Source organism: Ceratotherium simum, chromosome 30 (genome assembly GCF_057802395.1).
Source record: "Ceratotherium simum simum isolate JZ-2026a chromosome 30, ASM5780239v1, whole genome shotgun sequence".
Lineage (NCBI taxonomy): Eukaryota > Metazoa > Chordata > Mammalia > Perissodactyla > Rhinocerotidae > Ceratotherium > Ceratotherium simum.
Window position 1 is genome coordinate 17980462 of NC_141929.1, and position 17749 is coordinate 17998210.

Consider the following 17749-nt stretch of genomic DNA (forward strand, 5'->3'; position numbering starts at 1 on the left):
CCATCTGCAATTCTTTGATCCCAAAATAAAGGCTTTGCCTCTTAAACTGGTTTGTTTTTGTAGGTTGACACAGATGTACAACGTTTTGCTCTGTTCTGTTCAGTTGTCCTAAGTAGAACTTTGTGCAAAGCCACTAAACTTAACCTGTCTTGGCTATTCTTTAAATGCTTCCCCTATACGTACAGGTACTGCTATCTCCCGGACCAGCCTTGGACTAGGTATTCGGAGGCAAAACCAGTTAGTTCCCAGACTAGGAGGCGCCCCTAGGGGTTTGCACACAGGGAAATGCGTTCTGTGTAAAGGAAGAAACAAATTCACTTTCCCAGGAGCAAGCTGCCCAGGTTGTCTTGGAATTGTTCGCCTCAGCCCTCAAAACCGAAGTCCCGAATCACAGTGACTCAGCGAATCTGAGCCTAAAGGACCGCAGTCTTCCGCACCCTCCTCTTTGTCCGCCCGGTTCCTGGGGAGGAGACTTTCCCCCCACCACTAGGCGAGGAAAAAACGAGGGGTGTGCCCTCCTGAACCCCGGACTCCATCGGAAACTTCCTTCTCGTGTCCCCAGGTGGCATCAGGACAGGAACCAGATAGGCATGCCTCCCACCTACACCCAGAGCCACGGGGCCGCTCGCATCCCCCACCCCCAGGGCACCGTTCTTCCCTGTCTCGGGGGTCCCTACTCCAGCCCCCTGACTCCGCCTCCTTCCTGGAACTGCAGCCAGCGTGCTCCGCCCTGCGCCCCAGGGCCCGCCTGGCCGGCTCCGCTCTTGCTGCCCCGCCCCCCGCCCTTCCCCCTGACCGTCACCCCATCCCAGGCTCCAGGGGCCCTGCCCAGTCGTGCAGGGTATAAAGTAAAGGGAGCTCAGCGGGCAGTACAGGCGACATCCCGGCCACCAGCAGCCCAGCCAATCAGCGCGCCGCCGGAGCCATGGCTAGTAAGTGCCCCCCCCCCCCCCCCCCCCCCGAGCTCCGCAGCCCCCAGCTCCTGAAGTTCTGCAGGAGCCCATGGGGGCTCCGCCCTGAGTTTTTTTCCTTGACTCAAAACTGGAAAAGTGAAGGCATTAGGGTTCCGGGATGAGCCCTGACCAGACGCCGGGAGAGGGGGAGCTCCTGTTTCTACCCCACCCCCAGAAACTCAGGGACTGAGCACGGGCATTGAGTAGAGACTTGACCTTGGAAGCAAAAATTCCCCCCAAAACAGGTCGGAAACCGGCCCTCAGAGGCCAAATCTGGCCCACTGGGACACCTTGTTTTTGGGCTTAGTAATATTTGAAACATTTTGGAATAAGTTGCTAACATTTAAAATAAATATAGGCTATTTCACTTAAAAATGTGTATTCCCAGCTTCCGGAGGAGAATTGAAAGATCTGGCGATGGGTGGGCTGGAGCTGGGGAAGCTGCTCCCTTCGTTTTGACAGAGACCAGACCCAGTCCCAGGCTGCCTGGCCAAGGAGGCATTTTCAACTGTGACCCTTGGACTGAACAGACCTAATCTGGTACGGGGTCCATGTTGAGTGACAGCCTCCCCTCTCTGCCGTCAACCAGAGGGGACCTTAGAGGTCACCACAACTTTATCTGATGCGTTCAAGACCTCTAAGGCATCCTGGGCCCACTGCAACACCTGCAGGGGCAGAGAGCTCTGTTTCCCAGGGAGCCTTACTCTGAGATTGGACCACGCTAAAATTGAGAGAGCTGTTTCCTCAACGGGGGCAGAACTCTGCCTTTTTGTAATTTCCTTGTCTCTGAACTTAGTTTTGCGTTTTGAAAACACACACACACACACACACACACACACACACACACACACACAGAATCTCATCTTGCTAAAAGTAAGTGGTTGGGAAGAGATTGCTTTTGCAGTTGACAAACTACAGTTAGAATCTCTGAGAAAAGCACTGAGCTGGGGGTTGGAAGTCCACCCAGAGTTTCTAGAAGCCTAGAGCAGAAGCGTCTGGGAGAGACTGCAGGGTAGCTGACAAGGCTTCTTGTATGCATGTTGGAAGCTGTAACTTAGACAAAAAATGGGGGGGAGAGTGGATATGAGACAAAATGGGAAGATTTGGATCTTGTATAACCAGTATTAGCTGTATCCTGCTAACCAAATCTTGAGGTTAACTGAAGCATTCAGAGCATTTGTTTGCAACTAACAGATGTGTGTGTCTCACCTGCATGTGCCTTGAGGTATCCAGTGAGTCCAGAGGGCAGAAGCAGAATGCACGAAACTGATTTGAGGGCCTCCCCTTATTATATTTCGAATAGGTATTCCTTGATGGCTATTCTTCCTGCCAAAACGATCATGTGGGTAATATGGCTTTACTGTTGAAGATTTCTAGACATGGTTTACATTAAAGTGATGTACCACAATCCCTTTCTCTCTCTGCCAGCTTTATCTGTTTTGTCACTAAGTTCTTTGTTGGTCATCAATGAAACTGCAGGTCGACAGAGTACAGTTTATTCTGGAAGGTTAGTGAAAACTCTTGGTTTCAGAGTGGCCTGAGGTTGAAGGCAGAGAGTTGTAGGGATGTCAGAGCAATAGATGAGGACAGAGGTCAGCTCCCAAGAGACGGTCGGGATGCTTTGGCCACCAGAATGTATTCTCCATGAAGGGAAAGGTTTGTGTCTGTTTTGTACACGGATGTATCCCCAGCACCTGGAGCAGTGCCTGTGCATAGCAGGTGCTCAGTAAACCGTGGTGGAGAGACTGGGAGGCTGGGTTAGGGAGAACATTAGCATTTCAGGGGGAGAAGGAAGGTTGGCTGGTCTGGACTTGGGGTGGAGATAGAAGACCTAGGATGGTGGGGAAGAAACAAGGGCTTTCAGGACATGGAGAAGTGAGGATGAACTGGAGCGTATTTCATAGGGACTGAGATCTGGAAGTGAACTAGCGCGGGGAGAGAGATGTGTTAACAAAGATGGGCTTGGCTCTGTTAGAGACGGCCGCTTCTATTAGATAAATGGCGTGCATGACCAGCAGATGTGAGTGTTAAACTAGGGGTACTGATCATAATCTCATTTGTCTTTGAAAACTCAGCTCAAATGGCAGTTCCTGCTGAAGGCCTCTCCTCATCGCCAGCCCTAAGTGAACAGGGGAACAGCCCTAAGTTCCTCTGTGGAACTCTGTCACTTGCCTCTCCCATCAGGCTCAGGCCATTAGTTACTTATGTATGTGTCTTATCGTCTTTCTTAGGGTAAGTTCTGAGAAAGTCAGACTTGTCGTGTAGCTAGTTAAGTGGCAGGAAGGGAAACTGAACCCTCCAAGTCCAAAAAACTCAAGTTTGTCCACGAAAAATGACCTGGAAACGAGTGACTTGGAATTATGATGTTTGCATGATAAATATCCTGATTTACCCTTTACTCCTGGCAAATAGCATGAGTGTTCTGTTAACTGCGAGTGACTGTTCTCTTATTGCCTTTTCATGACCTGCGATCATTCTTTGACTGGGTGAGTTTTCGGAATCTATGTATTCCAGATACTGAGCTTTGTTGGGTATATTTCTTGCAAATATGTTCTTCCTGTTTGCGTCTCGTCTTTCTTTTCTTATGTTTGGAGGTCACAGGCGTGCCCATAGCCAGCACATGGTGGGCTCCTTGAAAGCAGGGGTAGATGTCCTAACTTTCTCATTTTCTGGGGAGCGCCTTTAGGTTTTACTACTTAGGAAATGCTTGTTAATGTTGATAAGAAGTAAAAAAATATAGATAGATAGATAAGAAGTAAGCCGAGAGAATAAAAATGGACAAAGCAATATTTGGTAATCATTGATGTGACTGATGCAAAGGTCAGTCACAAGGAAAGTGCATGGCAGAGCTCGCTATACTCACATTGCTCCCAATCATATTGAGTTCATGAGCTGATAAGAAAGGGGTGGGAACAGCAACTAGAAGGATGTGCAGCTATGACACACAACTATCTACTGGGGCTTTGGGGGGAAAAAATAAAAAAAATAAAAAAATAAAAAAAAAAAAAAGAAAGGGGTGGGAATTGGTTGAGGCAGCCTCAGGAATTCCTTTCCCTTTTCCCAAGCCGTCCGAAGCAGAAGAATCACTTCCACAGCATTTAAATGCTCCTCAAACTCACATTCCAACGACTCTGACTTTACATAGTCTGAAACTCCAGGACCAAGCTTGGAAATCCTCTTTTCTGGCATGCAGGGCCTGAAGTTTTTGCCTGGCTGAATTTAACCCAAAGGCGCTGTCCATGCCAGGTGTGGTTAATAATAAAACGGAAAACTATAAAGGCTTCAATGTGCCTTTCTAGTTAATTTTCTTCCAACAATGCAAAAAGGTGCAGTGTCTTCTCTCCAGCTCCGCCCACAGTCGCCAAGGTTAAGAGTGAGTGAGGTGTGAAGGAGGGACACCAGTTAGTAGGAGAAATGGTGGAGAAAATTCCTTTCTCTGGTGCTCTGCCCCATACCCTGCACACTGTTGCAGGGGTTTCTCTAGGTCTATATAGTTTTAGATGATTCTGGCTTCGCCACTTGCTGTGAAAACTTGGGTCACTTGTTTAACTTTTCTGTGTCTTATTTTCCTCCTCTATACTATGGAGATACTAATTGTATTTGCCTCCTGGTGTTGTCATGACAATTGAAAAGGATGCAGAGCCCTTAAAACAGCACCCAGCACATAGTAAGCACCCATTGTATGCTGTTATTGCAAAAGTAAAGCGTGCTTTTTCTAACAACTTTATTAATAGAGAGGAGGTCCAAGAAAAAGTGTATCTTTCCCCTCTGCCTCTCCCCTCTAGCCATCTCTTAGTGATCTAAGAAAACTATTAACAGTTTCATGTGATCATTCCACATCTTTTTTCTCTCATACCCAATATACTGCAAATCTACCTACATATGTGTAGTTTCTTTCTTTTTTATAAAAATGGATTCCCGCAGCTGGGGGCTGGCCCGGTGGCGTAGTGGTTAAGTTTTCATTCTCCACTTTGGTGGCCCTGGGTTTGCAGGTTAGGATCTTGGGCGTGACCTATGCACCGCTTATCAAGCCAGGCTGTGGCAGGCGTCCCACATGTAAAGTAGAGGAAGATGGGCGTGGATGTTAGCCCAGGGCCAATCTTCCTTAGCAAAAAGAGGCGGATTGGCAACAGATGTTAGCTCAAGACTAATCTTTCTCACCAAAAAAAAAACAAGGGATTCACATTCGCTTCATTTTATCATTTAACGATATGTCATGGATATCTTTCTGGGTGACTGTACGGAGTTAACTCATTCTTGTTAACAGCAAAATATTCTGTAGTGTGTATGTACCATAATTTATTCAAATGCTCCCCATAAATCGACAGTCATGTTATATCTGATTTTTGCCAATGAAAAGAATGGTCCAGGACACATCCTTGCTCATATATCCTTATGTCCTGATGCTTTCAGTCTGTAGAACAGAGTCCCCAAAGTTGGACAGCTAGATCAAAGATTTATGTGCCTTCAGAATTTTAAAAGATTCAACCTGATTACTTTCCCCGAAGGCTGAGACAATTCATATTCCCACTGGCAAGGTGCCAGTCTTCCTGCAGTCTTTTTTTTTTGCCGAGGAAGATTTGCCCTGAGCTAACATCTGTGCCAATTTTCCTCTAAGTTGTATGTGCGTTGCTGCCACAGCATGGCCACCAACGAGTGGTGGAGTCCGAGCCTGGAAACCAAACCCGGCCCGCTGAGGTGGAGCTGCCGAACTTAACCACTAGGCCGCAGGGCCAGGCCCCTTCCTGCAGTCTTAATAGCCCTCAGTGTTACTTGTCTTAAAGTGTTTTGCCAATCCAATGGGTGAATAATGGTGTCTTATTTTAATTTGCTTTTCTTGACAGGCCAGTCAGGGTACATTTTCTTTTGTTTATTGTCATTTGCATTTTCTCCTCTGCGAATAGTGTGTTCAGATCCTTGACTTATTTTTCTTTTGCATTGTCTGTCTGTTTCTAATTGTTTGTAGGCATTCTTTGGGATTTTAACTCTTTGTGATAAGACTGTCGGATATCTTCTCCTAGTTGATTGTCTTTTGACTTTGTTTATGGTGCCTTTTGGTAAACAAAAATTTTTCATTTTTATGTGGCTTTATTTGTCAGGCTTTTCAACTTCATGGTTTCTGAATCTCTAGTCTTTCTTAAAAAGCATTCTTTATCCTGAGGTTATGCAAATTCTCCCCTTCCTTCCATACTGTTCTGATAGTTTCATTTTAAAAAAATTTAGATCTTTAATCTGCTGGGAAATTATTGCTGTCTGTGGTGTGTTAGTGGGATAGTTAATAACAAAAGCTCTTATTGACTACAGTAGACACACAGAAAAGTGCACAAGTTCTAAGTGAATTTTCACAAACTGAACACATGCTTGTGTGATCAGCACCCAGAGCAAGAAACAGAACATTGGCAGCACCCCAGAAGCCCCCTCTGTGTTCTTCCAGTTACTTCCCCCGTCAAGGGTAACCACTCTACTGACTTGTAACACCTTTTATTCGTTTTCTAAGGGGATAATTTTATTTTCATGCAGATGGTTGATTAAGTATGCCCACACCGTTGGTTAAATTAGCCACTGTTTTCCCAGTGAGTTAAATGCCTCCTTTATTCATTGGTACTTTTAAGGAGAAAATATATTTCTGGCTGCAGTGGATGGTTGCATAACCCCATGTCTAACAGTTGCCTCTTCCATGATGGATCCGGGCTCAGCTCCATTTAGCTGAAGCTTTGCTGGTTGGTAACTGATTTTCTCTGTGTGCATTGTGTGTGTCTAAATAGCCAGAAAAGCACTGATCATACTGGCTCACTCAGAGAGGACGTCCTTCAACTATGCCATGAAGGAGGCTGCTGTAGAGACACTGAAGAAGAAAGGATGGGAGGTCGTTGTGTCGGACCTGTATGCCATGAACTTCAATCCCCTTATCTCCAGAAAGGACATCACAGGTAGGAGTGGCTTTCCCCTTTAATTAGGTCTTTGTGGAACTTCTCACCTGTGGGTTCTCTGCCCCGCCTTGGTCCCTCTGGCCTCAGCCTCTTTTTCCTCTCTGCAGGTAAACTGAAGGACCCTGAGAACTTTCAGTATGCTGATGAGTCTAGTCTAGCTTATAAGGAAGGCCGTCTGAGCTCAGATATTGTGGCTGAACAGAAGAAGCTGGAAGATGCAGACCTTGTGATTTTTCAGGTGTGGTAGGGCATCAGACGGGGTGTCGAGACACTTGAGTTCTTATTGTCCTAGACTTGTCACCTAATTAGCTATGTGATCCTAGAAAAGTCACTTACCCACTTGACTGCATTCTCTCTAAAGCAGGGTGATTACTTCAAAGGTGCAGCATTCCACAGATTTATAGCTATTGTGAATCTGGCTGTATTACTCTTTGAGAATATGAATGTGACTGCAAAGATGACATGGGAGCCTTGAGCTTTTTTTCCCAGTGTGTTTAATCTTTTCTTCAATTAGTGATTCCTCGTGTAACCTCTCAAAGTTTGCAGTTTTCCCCCTCTCTCTGTAAGCATCCTGAATAGTTTGTGGAGTGATGCATGAGAGATGGACTTCTCTGCTGGTGGAACTTCCCAGCTGAAGAGTGCATTGCCTTGTTTAATGTATCACAGCAGCAAACCGTGCCTTCTGCTCCGGAGGCTGGCTCACCATTTGGCAGTCAGTACTGGAACTGTGTATGCCCCTTGACAATCATCGTTCCTGAAAATGCCAGACTGTACTCAATGACTTTGCTTCTGCCAGTTCCAGTCAGCTCTTTGATGAAATATACATGACACTGGAAACTTCACAAGAAGGGTGATACTAGCTGTGGTTTTTGCAATTATTCAATCAGCTGCAAAGAATTCAACCTTTGAAGTCCTTTATTCTACCTGTTGCTATGAATCAAAGCCACACACCATTAGTGCCACAAAGGATGCCTGCTTGGTCCATGTTTACTGCTGCATCTTGTCCTAGTGCAGCCAGGACAGCAGCAGTAGCAGCTTTTAGTTCTGCGTCTCAGAATCAGCAAATTTTAGAATTGGAAAGGACCTTGGTGGCCTTTAAATTCAGATTCTCTTTGATGCCTAAGTTTTCTTTACTATCAGTACAACTGTGCAGGTTGTGTTAGCAATTTCACCTCACTCCAGTGGGACTTGGACCCACATTGAGAGTAGCCCTGAGGAGGGGCCCACAGGTGGGCCTTGTACCCACAATCTATCCCTTCCTCAGAGAGTTCTTTCTTGTTTGGTGTCTCGGATTTGAAATGAAACCAAAGCTGAGCATTCAATAGCACAAGCTTTTATTCGGTGGCCAAAGAATGGAGAAGTGGGACCCATATTTCCAAATCAACTTCTCAGCTCCTGGGGTGATTAGGCAGCTGTTATAAGGGGTCTAGGTAAGGAAGGGCCGGCCCCGTGGCTTAGCACTTAAGTGCTCGCGCTCCACTACTGGCCGCCCAGGTTCGGATCCCGGGCGTGCACCGACGCATCGCTTCTCCGGCCATGCTGAGGCCGCGTCCCAAGTACGGCAACTAGAAGGATGTGCAGCTGTGACATACAACTATCTACTGGGGCTTTGGGGGGAAAAAAAATTAAAAAAAAAAGGGGGATCTAGGTAAGGAAGGGGAGGAATATTTATAGTTTATTCAGGGAAGTGGGCAGGCTTTTCTGGGGAGCAAGAGTGCCACCTCTTTTCTTTCCTTATTTAGTTATATCCTGCCATTGCCATGGTAATTGTAAACTGTCATCGTGCCAGTGGGTGTGTTAGGTAGCATGGTAATATATTACAATGAGCGTATAATGAGCTGTGGGGTCAATGTCAGGTCAAGTCAGACCGCCATGTTGCCCTCAACCAATTTTAACTGGTTTTGATTATATGTCTCAGCCATCTCCTCCTTCCTCTCCTTGTGGTTTCCTGTAAGCTAAAGAGGACAGTGTTAGGCTTTTCTGAGCAGGGTTGTGGTTAATATCTTATGGGGCCAGGGGCCAGGGTAACAGTTGTGTGCTGCAAAATAGCAACACATCTAGGGGCAATGTAAACACTGCAGGTTGGTGTATGTATTGTAACAGGTTCCCGGCAGATGACAGGGAAAAGTCTTATTCTAGCAAAATCAGTGTACTATGTATGACGACAGTCTTTCAACATGGAAATAAAGAGTCCTGAGGAAGGAGTGCTTTAATTCTTCTTGAGGAAGGAGGTGCCATATGGGCTAGCCCCCTGCCCAGTTTTCTCACTTCTCCAAACAACTTGAGGGAGAGTAAACTTTTTTTTAAATTATTGATGTCATAATAGTTTATAACATTGTGAAATTTTAGTTGTACATTATTTGTCAGTCACCATATAAATGCGCCCCGTCACCCCTTGTGCCCACCCCCAACCCTCTTCCCCCTGGTAACCACCAAACTGTTCTCTCTGGCCGTGTATTAGTTTATCTTCCACATGTGAGTGAAATCATGTGGTGTTTGTCTTTCTCTGTCTGCCTTATTTCACTTAACATAATACCCTCCAAGTCCATCCATATTGTTGCAAATGGGATGATTTTGTCTTTTTTTATGGCTGAGTAGTATTCCATTGTATATATACACCACATCTTCTTGATCCAGTTATCAGTTGAGGGACACTTGGGTTGCTTGCACTTCTTGGCTATGGTGAATAATGCTGCAATGAACATAGGGGTGCATAAGCCTCTAGATTGTTGATTTCAAGTTCTTTGGATAAATACCAAGTAGTGGGATAGCTGGATCATAAGATATTTCTATTTTTAATTTTTTGATGAATCTCCATATCCATACTGTTCTCCGTAGAGGCTGCACCTGTTTATTCCCACCAGCAGTGAATGAGGGTTCCCTTTTCTCCACATCCTCTCCAACATTTGTTAATTTTTCTCTCGGTAATTATAGCCATTCTAACGGGTGTAAGGTGATATCTTAGTGTAGTTTTGATTTGCATTTCCCTGATGATTAGTAATGTTGAACATCTTTTCATGTGCCTATTGGCCTTCTGTATATCTTCCTTGGAAAAATGTCTGTTCATATCCTCTGCCCATTTTTTCATCGGGTTGTTTTTTTGTTGTTCAGTGGTGTGAGTTCTTTATATATTATGGAGATTAACCCCTTGTCGGATATATGATTTGCAAATATTTGAGGGAGAGTAAACTTTTAATACTCCCGCAAGCCAACTGATTCTATTTTCAGCTCTGACTAGAGAACATTCACAGGGGACCAAATCTACTTGCCTAAACAACCTACACATTTATCCTAAAAGCTGCAGATCTGGCCCCTCACAGTTGGAGAGTCATAATGTGAGAATATGAGAAGCTACTAGAGGTCACTCAAGCCCGTCTTTGTACAGCTGAGGTGGATGAAACTTAGGGACGGTATGGGGCTTGTGTGGGAAAGGTGGTGCATCAAGTTAGTGGCCGATTCAGGGTGAGAACACAAACCTCGCTCTCGATCTTGTGTTTTTCCTGTTCTAAAACCCTACCTCCTTATCCCTATTTCTGTAGGTCAACAGCCGTTCAAAGAGAGAGCTCACAAGTCCTACAGATCCCTTCTCTGTCCTAGTTTTTGTCCTCCAGGCATGTTCTAATTGTCATTGTCTTGAAATCATGAGTCAGGAGAAGAAGAAATCTGCTATAGTCCTTGCTCTGTCAGGACAAGAGGCTCAGTAAGACTTGCTCATGGGAATTCCCTGATAACCCTTAGTCACACCGATCATTTGTTTGCATATTTGAGTGGTTCTGTTTATTCTAAATGGTAAGATGTTAGATCCGTGAGCCCAAGATTTGTGTTTCATATTTTTGATCCCATACCTACTAAAGCAAGCTCTTGGGGAAATATCGATTTAGGCATCACACAGTGAGGCAAACTTTGTCTGCAATCCTTGGTGTTTAGACTTTGCTGCCAAAGGTTATTTCATAGAAACAAATCTTATTTGCATGTGGCTTTCTTCAGGCCCACCCAATATTTGTGGTATAAATATTTTTAGGTAGAACAGGAGTGTCGAGTTCACTGACCAAGGACAATAATTTTCTTTAATGTGCTAACTCCTCCAGAAGGAATGACAAAGGCCTGAAGAAAGATTCGCCCCTCAGTGACGTCATGGGCAGTAGCCGAGCCGCCTTCTGTGCTGGAGGCTCCGGATCTGACCTCTTTATCCTCTGTCCCACAGTTCCCCCTGCAGTGGTTTGGCGTCCCTGCCATCCTGAAAGGCTGGTTTGATCGAGTGCTCGTAGGGGGGTTCGCCTACTCATTTACTGCCCTCTATGACAAGGGACCTTTCCAGGTAGGTGGATGGTTCTGCTTTTTCTAACAGCTGGATTCTGGGTAGATTCTGTCTTGATGCAGAGTTTTGAGTACAATTAGATACTAAGATCAGGCTCCAGGTCCCTTTGTGAGAGATGCATAATAAAGGTTTTATAGCTATTTTGACATGATGTTTAGGGTTTGCTTTAAAATACTCCAGGATAAAAAAGGGGCGAGGAGATTAGATAAAACTCGAATGGCAAAATACTGAGAGTTGAAGCTGGGTGGTAGATGCATCATTATACTATTTTCTCTTCTTTATGTATGTTTGAAATTTTCCATAATAAAAATTAAAAAAGAAAGTCTGTTTTTGTTTTTCAAAGACCCAAATACCACACAAGAAACATTTTGATACCTCCTAGATGACATGCCTAGATACATGCCTAGCACTGTGGAGAGACAGATAAAAACAATAAATTACTCCACCTAGGCACCAGCAGTCAACATTGATTTTGCATTACCATGATAACCTTCACCGGATTTGCCACACCCGGGAGCATGGAATCCTGGGCTTGCCTCTGGCTCCCTGTCTGCATACCATCTTCCAGGCTGGTACTTCTGCAGTCATACTGCATGGCTCAGAGCAGCCAACGTATGAAGTTAAATAAACAACAGATAGGGCCGACTTGTGTGTTCTTTTCCCTGGGGCTGTTCATTAACTTCCTGTTACCAAGGAGATGTGGAGGGTAATGACTTTTCTCTTACAGAACAAGAAGGCAGTGCTTTCCATCACCACTGGTGGCAGCGGCCCCATGTACTCTCTGCAGGGCATCCACGGGGACATGAATATCCTTCTCTGGCCAATTCAGGTACCTCGTTTTCAGTGAACCTTCAGGGTGATTAAGTGAGCTTTCAGGGGGATTAAGTGAGCTTTCTATGGGCTCCAGATCCTTAAGATAGCAGCAGAAAACAGACCTGAGGTGTGAAGATGAAAGTACTGTAATGAGTCAGAACTACAGGGAGCTTCCTTTAAGACTCACCTGTCTTCCCAGGCCCCTGTGCTTATAGAATAACCCGTGTGTGCACCTGTCCAAGCACCGCCCTCTGCTCACGAAGGGCTAGTGCAGATGACCCTGGATTTGTATAGCCACGGGCTCCGATTCTCTCCAGATACCCGACATCTCTTTCCAGGCTTCCTGTCCTTTTCCAAGTTGCTGTTACAGTCTCAGAGACTATTAGAGCCCAAGAAAATTTAAGAAATGATTTACTCCAGCTAATAAAACTGAGGTCTAAGTATGCTTTTTGGTGGTCGCCGAACTCGCAAGATAATCTCTTCTAAGGAAGAGGGTTGGAGAGACAAGCAAATGAGGTGGCTACCTATAATATTGGAGAATTAATGTTAATATTGGAGAATAAGTACTAATCATTTAAGACTCATCTAGTGATTTGGAAAGGCTGAGAAATGCACATCTGCATGCCTTGGCAAGAGTCAGCTGCCAAGAAGCTGAAACTGTCTCTCATATAGTAGCACTTCTGGCACTTTTGGCAGAGGATCCCAGGCTGGCACTGTTTCAAGGTTTCATTCATTTAAAGAAGAGCACAGCTGAATAGGCTAAAAGGTGACAGCTAGGTATAGAGAACAGAAAGTGAGAGAGGTATAGCTATGAACTGATTCTCCAGGGTGCCTCAGGTTCCACAGCAGAGTATCTTATTGGGAAGCCCAGATTAACCTCTGTTGTTTGTATATGGTACAAGCTGTATAGGGTTTGTTCTGACTCACCTCTGTGCTTTGTGTATCCCCAGAGTGGCACTCTGCATTTCTGTGGCTTCCAAGTCTTAGAACCTCAACTGACATATAACATTGGGCGCATTCCCAAGGATGCCCGAATTCAGATCCTGGAAGGATGGAAGAAACGCCTGGAAAATATTTGGAATGAGACTCCACTGTATTTTGCGCCAGTTAGCCTCTTTGACCTAGACTTCCAGAAAGGATGCTTATTGAAAAAGGAGGTGCAGGATAAACAGAAAAACTCGCAATTTGGCCTTTCTGTGGGCCATCACTTGGGCAAGTCCATCCCAACTGACAACCAGATCAAAGCCAGAAAATAAAAGTCACAAGACTTGATTTCCTTCTAAAATGTAGCCACATCTAGGTTTCTTTTTCAGGCTTCCTTGACTTGCTTTAGTTTTTAAGAATTGTGCTTTCCTTTTTCCACGAGGAATGAATTGAGAGAGAATAGGCTAATCATACATTTTTGGATAGTTTTTATGAAGCGTAACTGATTCTTACACTTGTTATCATAGCAAGATCGGATTAGGCTCAAGAGGCCACTTAGGACGTAAAGCAGGGAGAGGTGTAGAAAGATGCCAGACAATATTCTTTAAGGTCCTGTACACAATTTAATTTCTCTTTTTAATGATAAATTTTTAGAGCTAAATCTGGCTAGACAGCATCCAACTTTTCAATGATCTATTTTTCTTTTAATTACCTCTCTGTGGTTTATGGCAGAAGGGAATTGTCCAGAGAAAGAAATGACTGAGTCTGACCTAAGGGACTTGTTTAGTAGTTAGTAATCTATGTTTGTTTATGATATATGTTGGTTTTAATTACTACACAGTGACTAGTGTGCCTAATGTGAGTGTTACTCTTCCTTCAACTTTTGTTGTTTGTATACAGTACACACAGATACCTTGAAATGAAAAGCTAATAAAAGTCTCTTCTTTACCTCAATCTTCTAATTTAATGTCTGCAGAAATAAACCTACACATCTATATACTACATCTGCTACAATGAATGAATTCAAGAAAGAAAATAGTACTCCCAAAATTTAGAAACAGTCTTCCACAAACAGTACTTTATTTTTGATCTATATAACCATCTGGAAGGTTTTTTTCTGTATCATTGCTAAACTGATGACTTTACTTTTAAGGATGTGTTTTGGTCCCACAACTTTTGGGATGAAATTGTAAGCCTAGAGTTTCGTTAACTTTGGTGAACAATTTTGGCATAATATTTTAACTTCCCATTTAAATTGTTGAAGCGCACTTCAACCCACCGTTGGTGTAATTCAAGTAGAACATGATGAAAGACCGCCCTCATGTGGTGCATTGAAAGAAAACACGAGAAATGAGGCAAAGCAAGGTTTCCCAAACTGGGAACAGCCTTGTACCTACCTGCCAAGGAAATGACGGCGTCAGGCTGGAAGACCTCATTTGCCAGATGCCAACACGCACTGGGTATTATCCCCTCTACCATATCCACAATGGCAGGTGGCTTGGGGCTTCAGTTTGAAAATATCTTTTGTTGCCTTCATCCTCACTGCAATTTTGAGTAAATTTCTAAAAGTTCCAAATGAAGTCCATTTCTACAGAACAGACTCACACTCATTGGCATCAGTGAAGCTAGTGATGGAGGCTTCAGGCAAAAGTGGAATCTACTGGGGAAGACAGGATCAGAGGATTCAGTAGTAAATTATGGCCGGAAGCCTGTAAGGTGAGTGGGCTTGAGAACTTGCCCAACAAGGCTGCTTCATACTGAATGGTAATGGAATAACCTATTAAGAGCCCCTCAGGGAGTCTAGAAGACATTTAAAGAGATCTAGGAAAGACAATAGTGTAGAAATCAAGAAAAACAGAATGCAGTAAACAAATGCCAAGGGGCAGTATTTGTTCTGATTTGTCTGATTTACTCTGATTTATCCACTCATTGGGTCACTCTTCTAGGCACTACGAATACAGGAAGGAGCAAAACAAAGCACCTGGCCTCATGGAGTTTGCATTCCAGTTAATGAAAGACTAACAAATGTCAAGTGGTGATAAATGTTAGGAAGAAAAAGCAGAATGAGAGAGTTAGAGATGGGCTACACGGAGTATTGTTTTATACAGGGTGATCAAGAAAGACCTTTCTGATAACGCTACTTCGGAGCAAAGACCTGATAAATGAGAGCGTGAGACATGTAGGTATCTGAAAGAATAGCAGTCCAGGCAGGAGTGATGTGAGTGCAAACCCCTGCGGAAGGAGGATGCTTAGTATGTTTGAGGAAGAGAGAGGAAGTTTCTCTGACTAAAGCAGAGAAAGGAAGAGAGGGACAGGTGAGACGTATAGGAATCAGATCACATAGAACCTTATAAGCATTGTAAGAATGTAGATAGGAAGTCACTGGAGGGTTCTGAGCACAGGTGTAACAATCTGACATGTTTAATTCTGGCTGGTATGTGAAAAATCAAGTATAAGGGGCAGTGATGGAAGTGGGGAGAGTTGTTGGGACGCTGTTGTGACAATCTAGGCAACAAATGCTTTGGGATAGCAATAGATATGTTGGGAAGTGGTTGGATTCTGGGTATATTTCAAAGATTGGAGTAACAGGATTTGATGATGGATTGGACCTAGGCCAGATAAAAAAAACTCAGAGGTATTTTGGCTTAAGAATTTGGAAGAATGGAGAGTCTATTTGCTAAGATGAGGAAGAATATGGAAAGAGTATTGGGGGCAGGAGTGGGGGATGGGAAGGGTGGCATCAAAATCTGACTTAAGACATGTTATGTTTGAGCTATCTGTTGAGACAGAATGTGACGCTGTCAGGTAGGCAGTTGGATAATAGGAACCTGGAGTTAAGGGAGAAGTTTTGGCTGGAGATACCCATTTGGGAGTCTTCAATATATGGGTAATATATAAAGCAATAAGACTGGATGAGATCACTTAAGAACTGAGTAATACTAGAGAAGTGATCTGATGATTGATTTCTAGGGCTCGCCAACGTTAGGATGTCAAGAAGATGAGAATGAAAGAGTGGCCAGTGACGCAGGAGAGCCGAGTGTGGTGTCCTAAAAGTCGAGTTAAGAAAGCGTTTCAAGGAGGGAGTGATCAAGTGCGTCAATACTGCTCACAAGCCCATTAAGACAGGCCTGAGACTTGACCTTTGGATGTGGCCATGTGGAGGTCATCGGTGATTTTGACAAGAGCTATTTCAGTAGCGGGGTGTGATGAACGCCTGATTGGAATGGATTGAAGAGAGGATGGAGGGAGAGGAAGAGGAAGTAGTGTTTAGGGGAATGTGTGGTCAAAGAAAGTTATTTATTTGATTTTTTAAGAGATAAGGTACAGGGCCGGCCCTGTGGCTTGGTGGTTAAGTGCGCGCGCTGCGATGCTGGTGGCCTGGGTTCGGATCCCGGGTGCGCATCGAGGCACCACTTCTCCGTTCATCCTGAGGCCGAGTCCCGCATACAGCAACTAGAAGGATGTGCAGCTACGACATACAAATATCCACTGGGGCTTTGGGGGGAAAAAATAAAATAAATAAAATCTTTAAAAAAAAAAAAAAGAGATAAGGTACATTACAGCAAATTTATATGCCAGTGGGAACAACTCTCAGAGAGAAAAGGTTTTAATGCTGGAGAAAGAGGACATGTCTTTGAAAAAGCAAAAGGATATGGGATCCAGTGCACAAGAGACAGAAGAGCAGAGTAGTATCAGGACTAGTAATACTAATACAAGGTAACACTTATTAGGCACTTACTGTGTGCCAGGAACTAAATAATTTTACATAGATTAATTTACTTAATTCTTGCAACCACCTTAAGAGGAGGGTTCTATTTTTGTTTCCACTTTATAGATAAGGAAATTGAGGAATGGAGAGGTTAAATAGTAGGTGTAGGAGCCAGAACTCCACCCAGGCAGACAAACTCAAGAGCTTATGCTTTTTTTTAAGATTTTATTTATTCATTTTTTCCCCCCAAAGCCCCAGTAGATAGTTGTATGTCGTAGGTTCACATCCTTCTAGTTGCTGTACGCGGGACTCGGCCTCGGGTTGGACGGAGATGTGGTGCCTCGGGGCGCACCCGGGATCCGAACCTGGGCTGCCAGCATCAGAGCGTGCGCACTTAACCGCTAAGCCACGGAGCCGGCCCAAGAGCTTATGCTTTTAAATACTATATTATACTGCCTCAGTAGGAGCAGGGATGATGGCACCATGAAATAGAGCACAAGAGCAGTAATCAATACCTCTTCCTGAGAACAAGACCAATTAAGTGTTGCTTTTATATTTCTAGAGTCCCTGTTGTGTCCTGAGCAGGGATAAATGATGTTCCAGTTCTCTTATAGACCTGATTATATGGCTGCTGAGAATTTGTTTGCTCCTTACAAGATGACAGTACTCTTACCAGCTTGGAGTAAAGCATGACATCTACCTCCCTTGTTCTGGACACTGTAACTTAAATTACGTAACCCAGGGTTGCATCAGCTTTTCTGGAAGCCACTTGTAGTCCCATCTTCAGATCAGTCTTTTGCCCACATATGCTGTTTTCTGGACCAAAATATTTTTTATATTTATACTTACTAAATTTTGTTTGGTTATTACTCCTTTCTAGTATTGTTGAAGTCAACAAATGCCAACTTTTTGTGTGTGTGTGTGAGGAAGACCAGCCCTGAGCTAACATCTGTTGCCAGTCCTTCTCTCTTTTTTTTTTTTTGCTGAGGAAGATTGGCCCTGGGCTAACATCCATGCCCATCTTCCTCTACTTTATATGGGATGCCGCCACTGCATGGCTTGACAGGCAGTGCATTGCTGCACACCCAGGATCCAAACCTGG

The 17749-nt window shown here is 44.2% G+C and overlaps 1 protein-coding gene across 1 annotated transcript; it reads left to right on the plus strand.

The window, feature by feature from the left end:
• The first annotated feature begins 665 nt into the window (after positions 1-665).
• Positions 666-13892, plus strand: NQO1 (NAD(P)H quinone dehydrogenase 1). Its single transcript, XM_004431785.3, has 6 exons — positions 666-932; positions 6719-6883; positions 6991-7121; positions 11088-11201; positions 11929-12030; positions 12965-13892. The coding sequence occupies exons 1-6, from the start codon at positions 926-928 to the stop codon at positions 13268-13270; spliced, it is 825 nt and encodes a 274-aa protein (XP_004431842.1). The 5' UTR covers positions 666-925; the 3' UTR covers positions 13271-13892.
• Positions 13893-17749: the final 3857 nt, after the last annotated feature.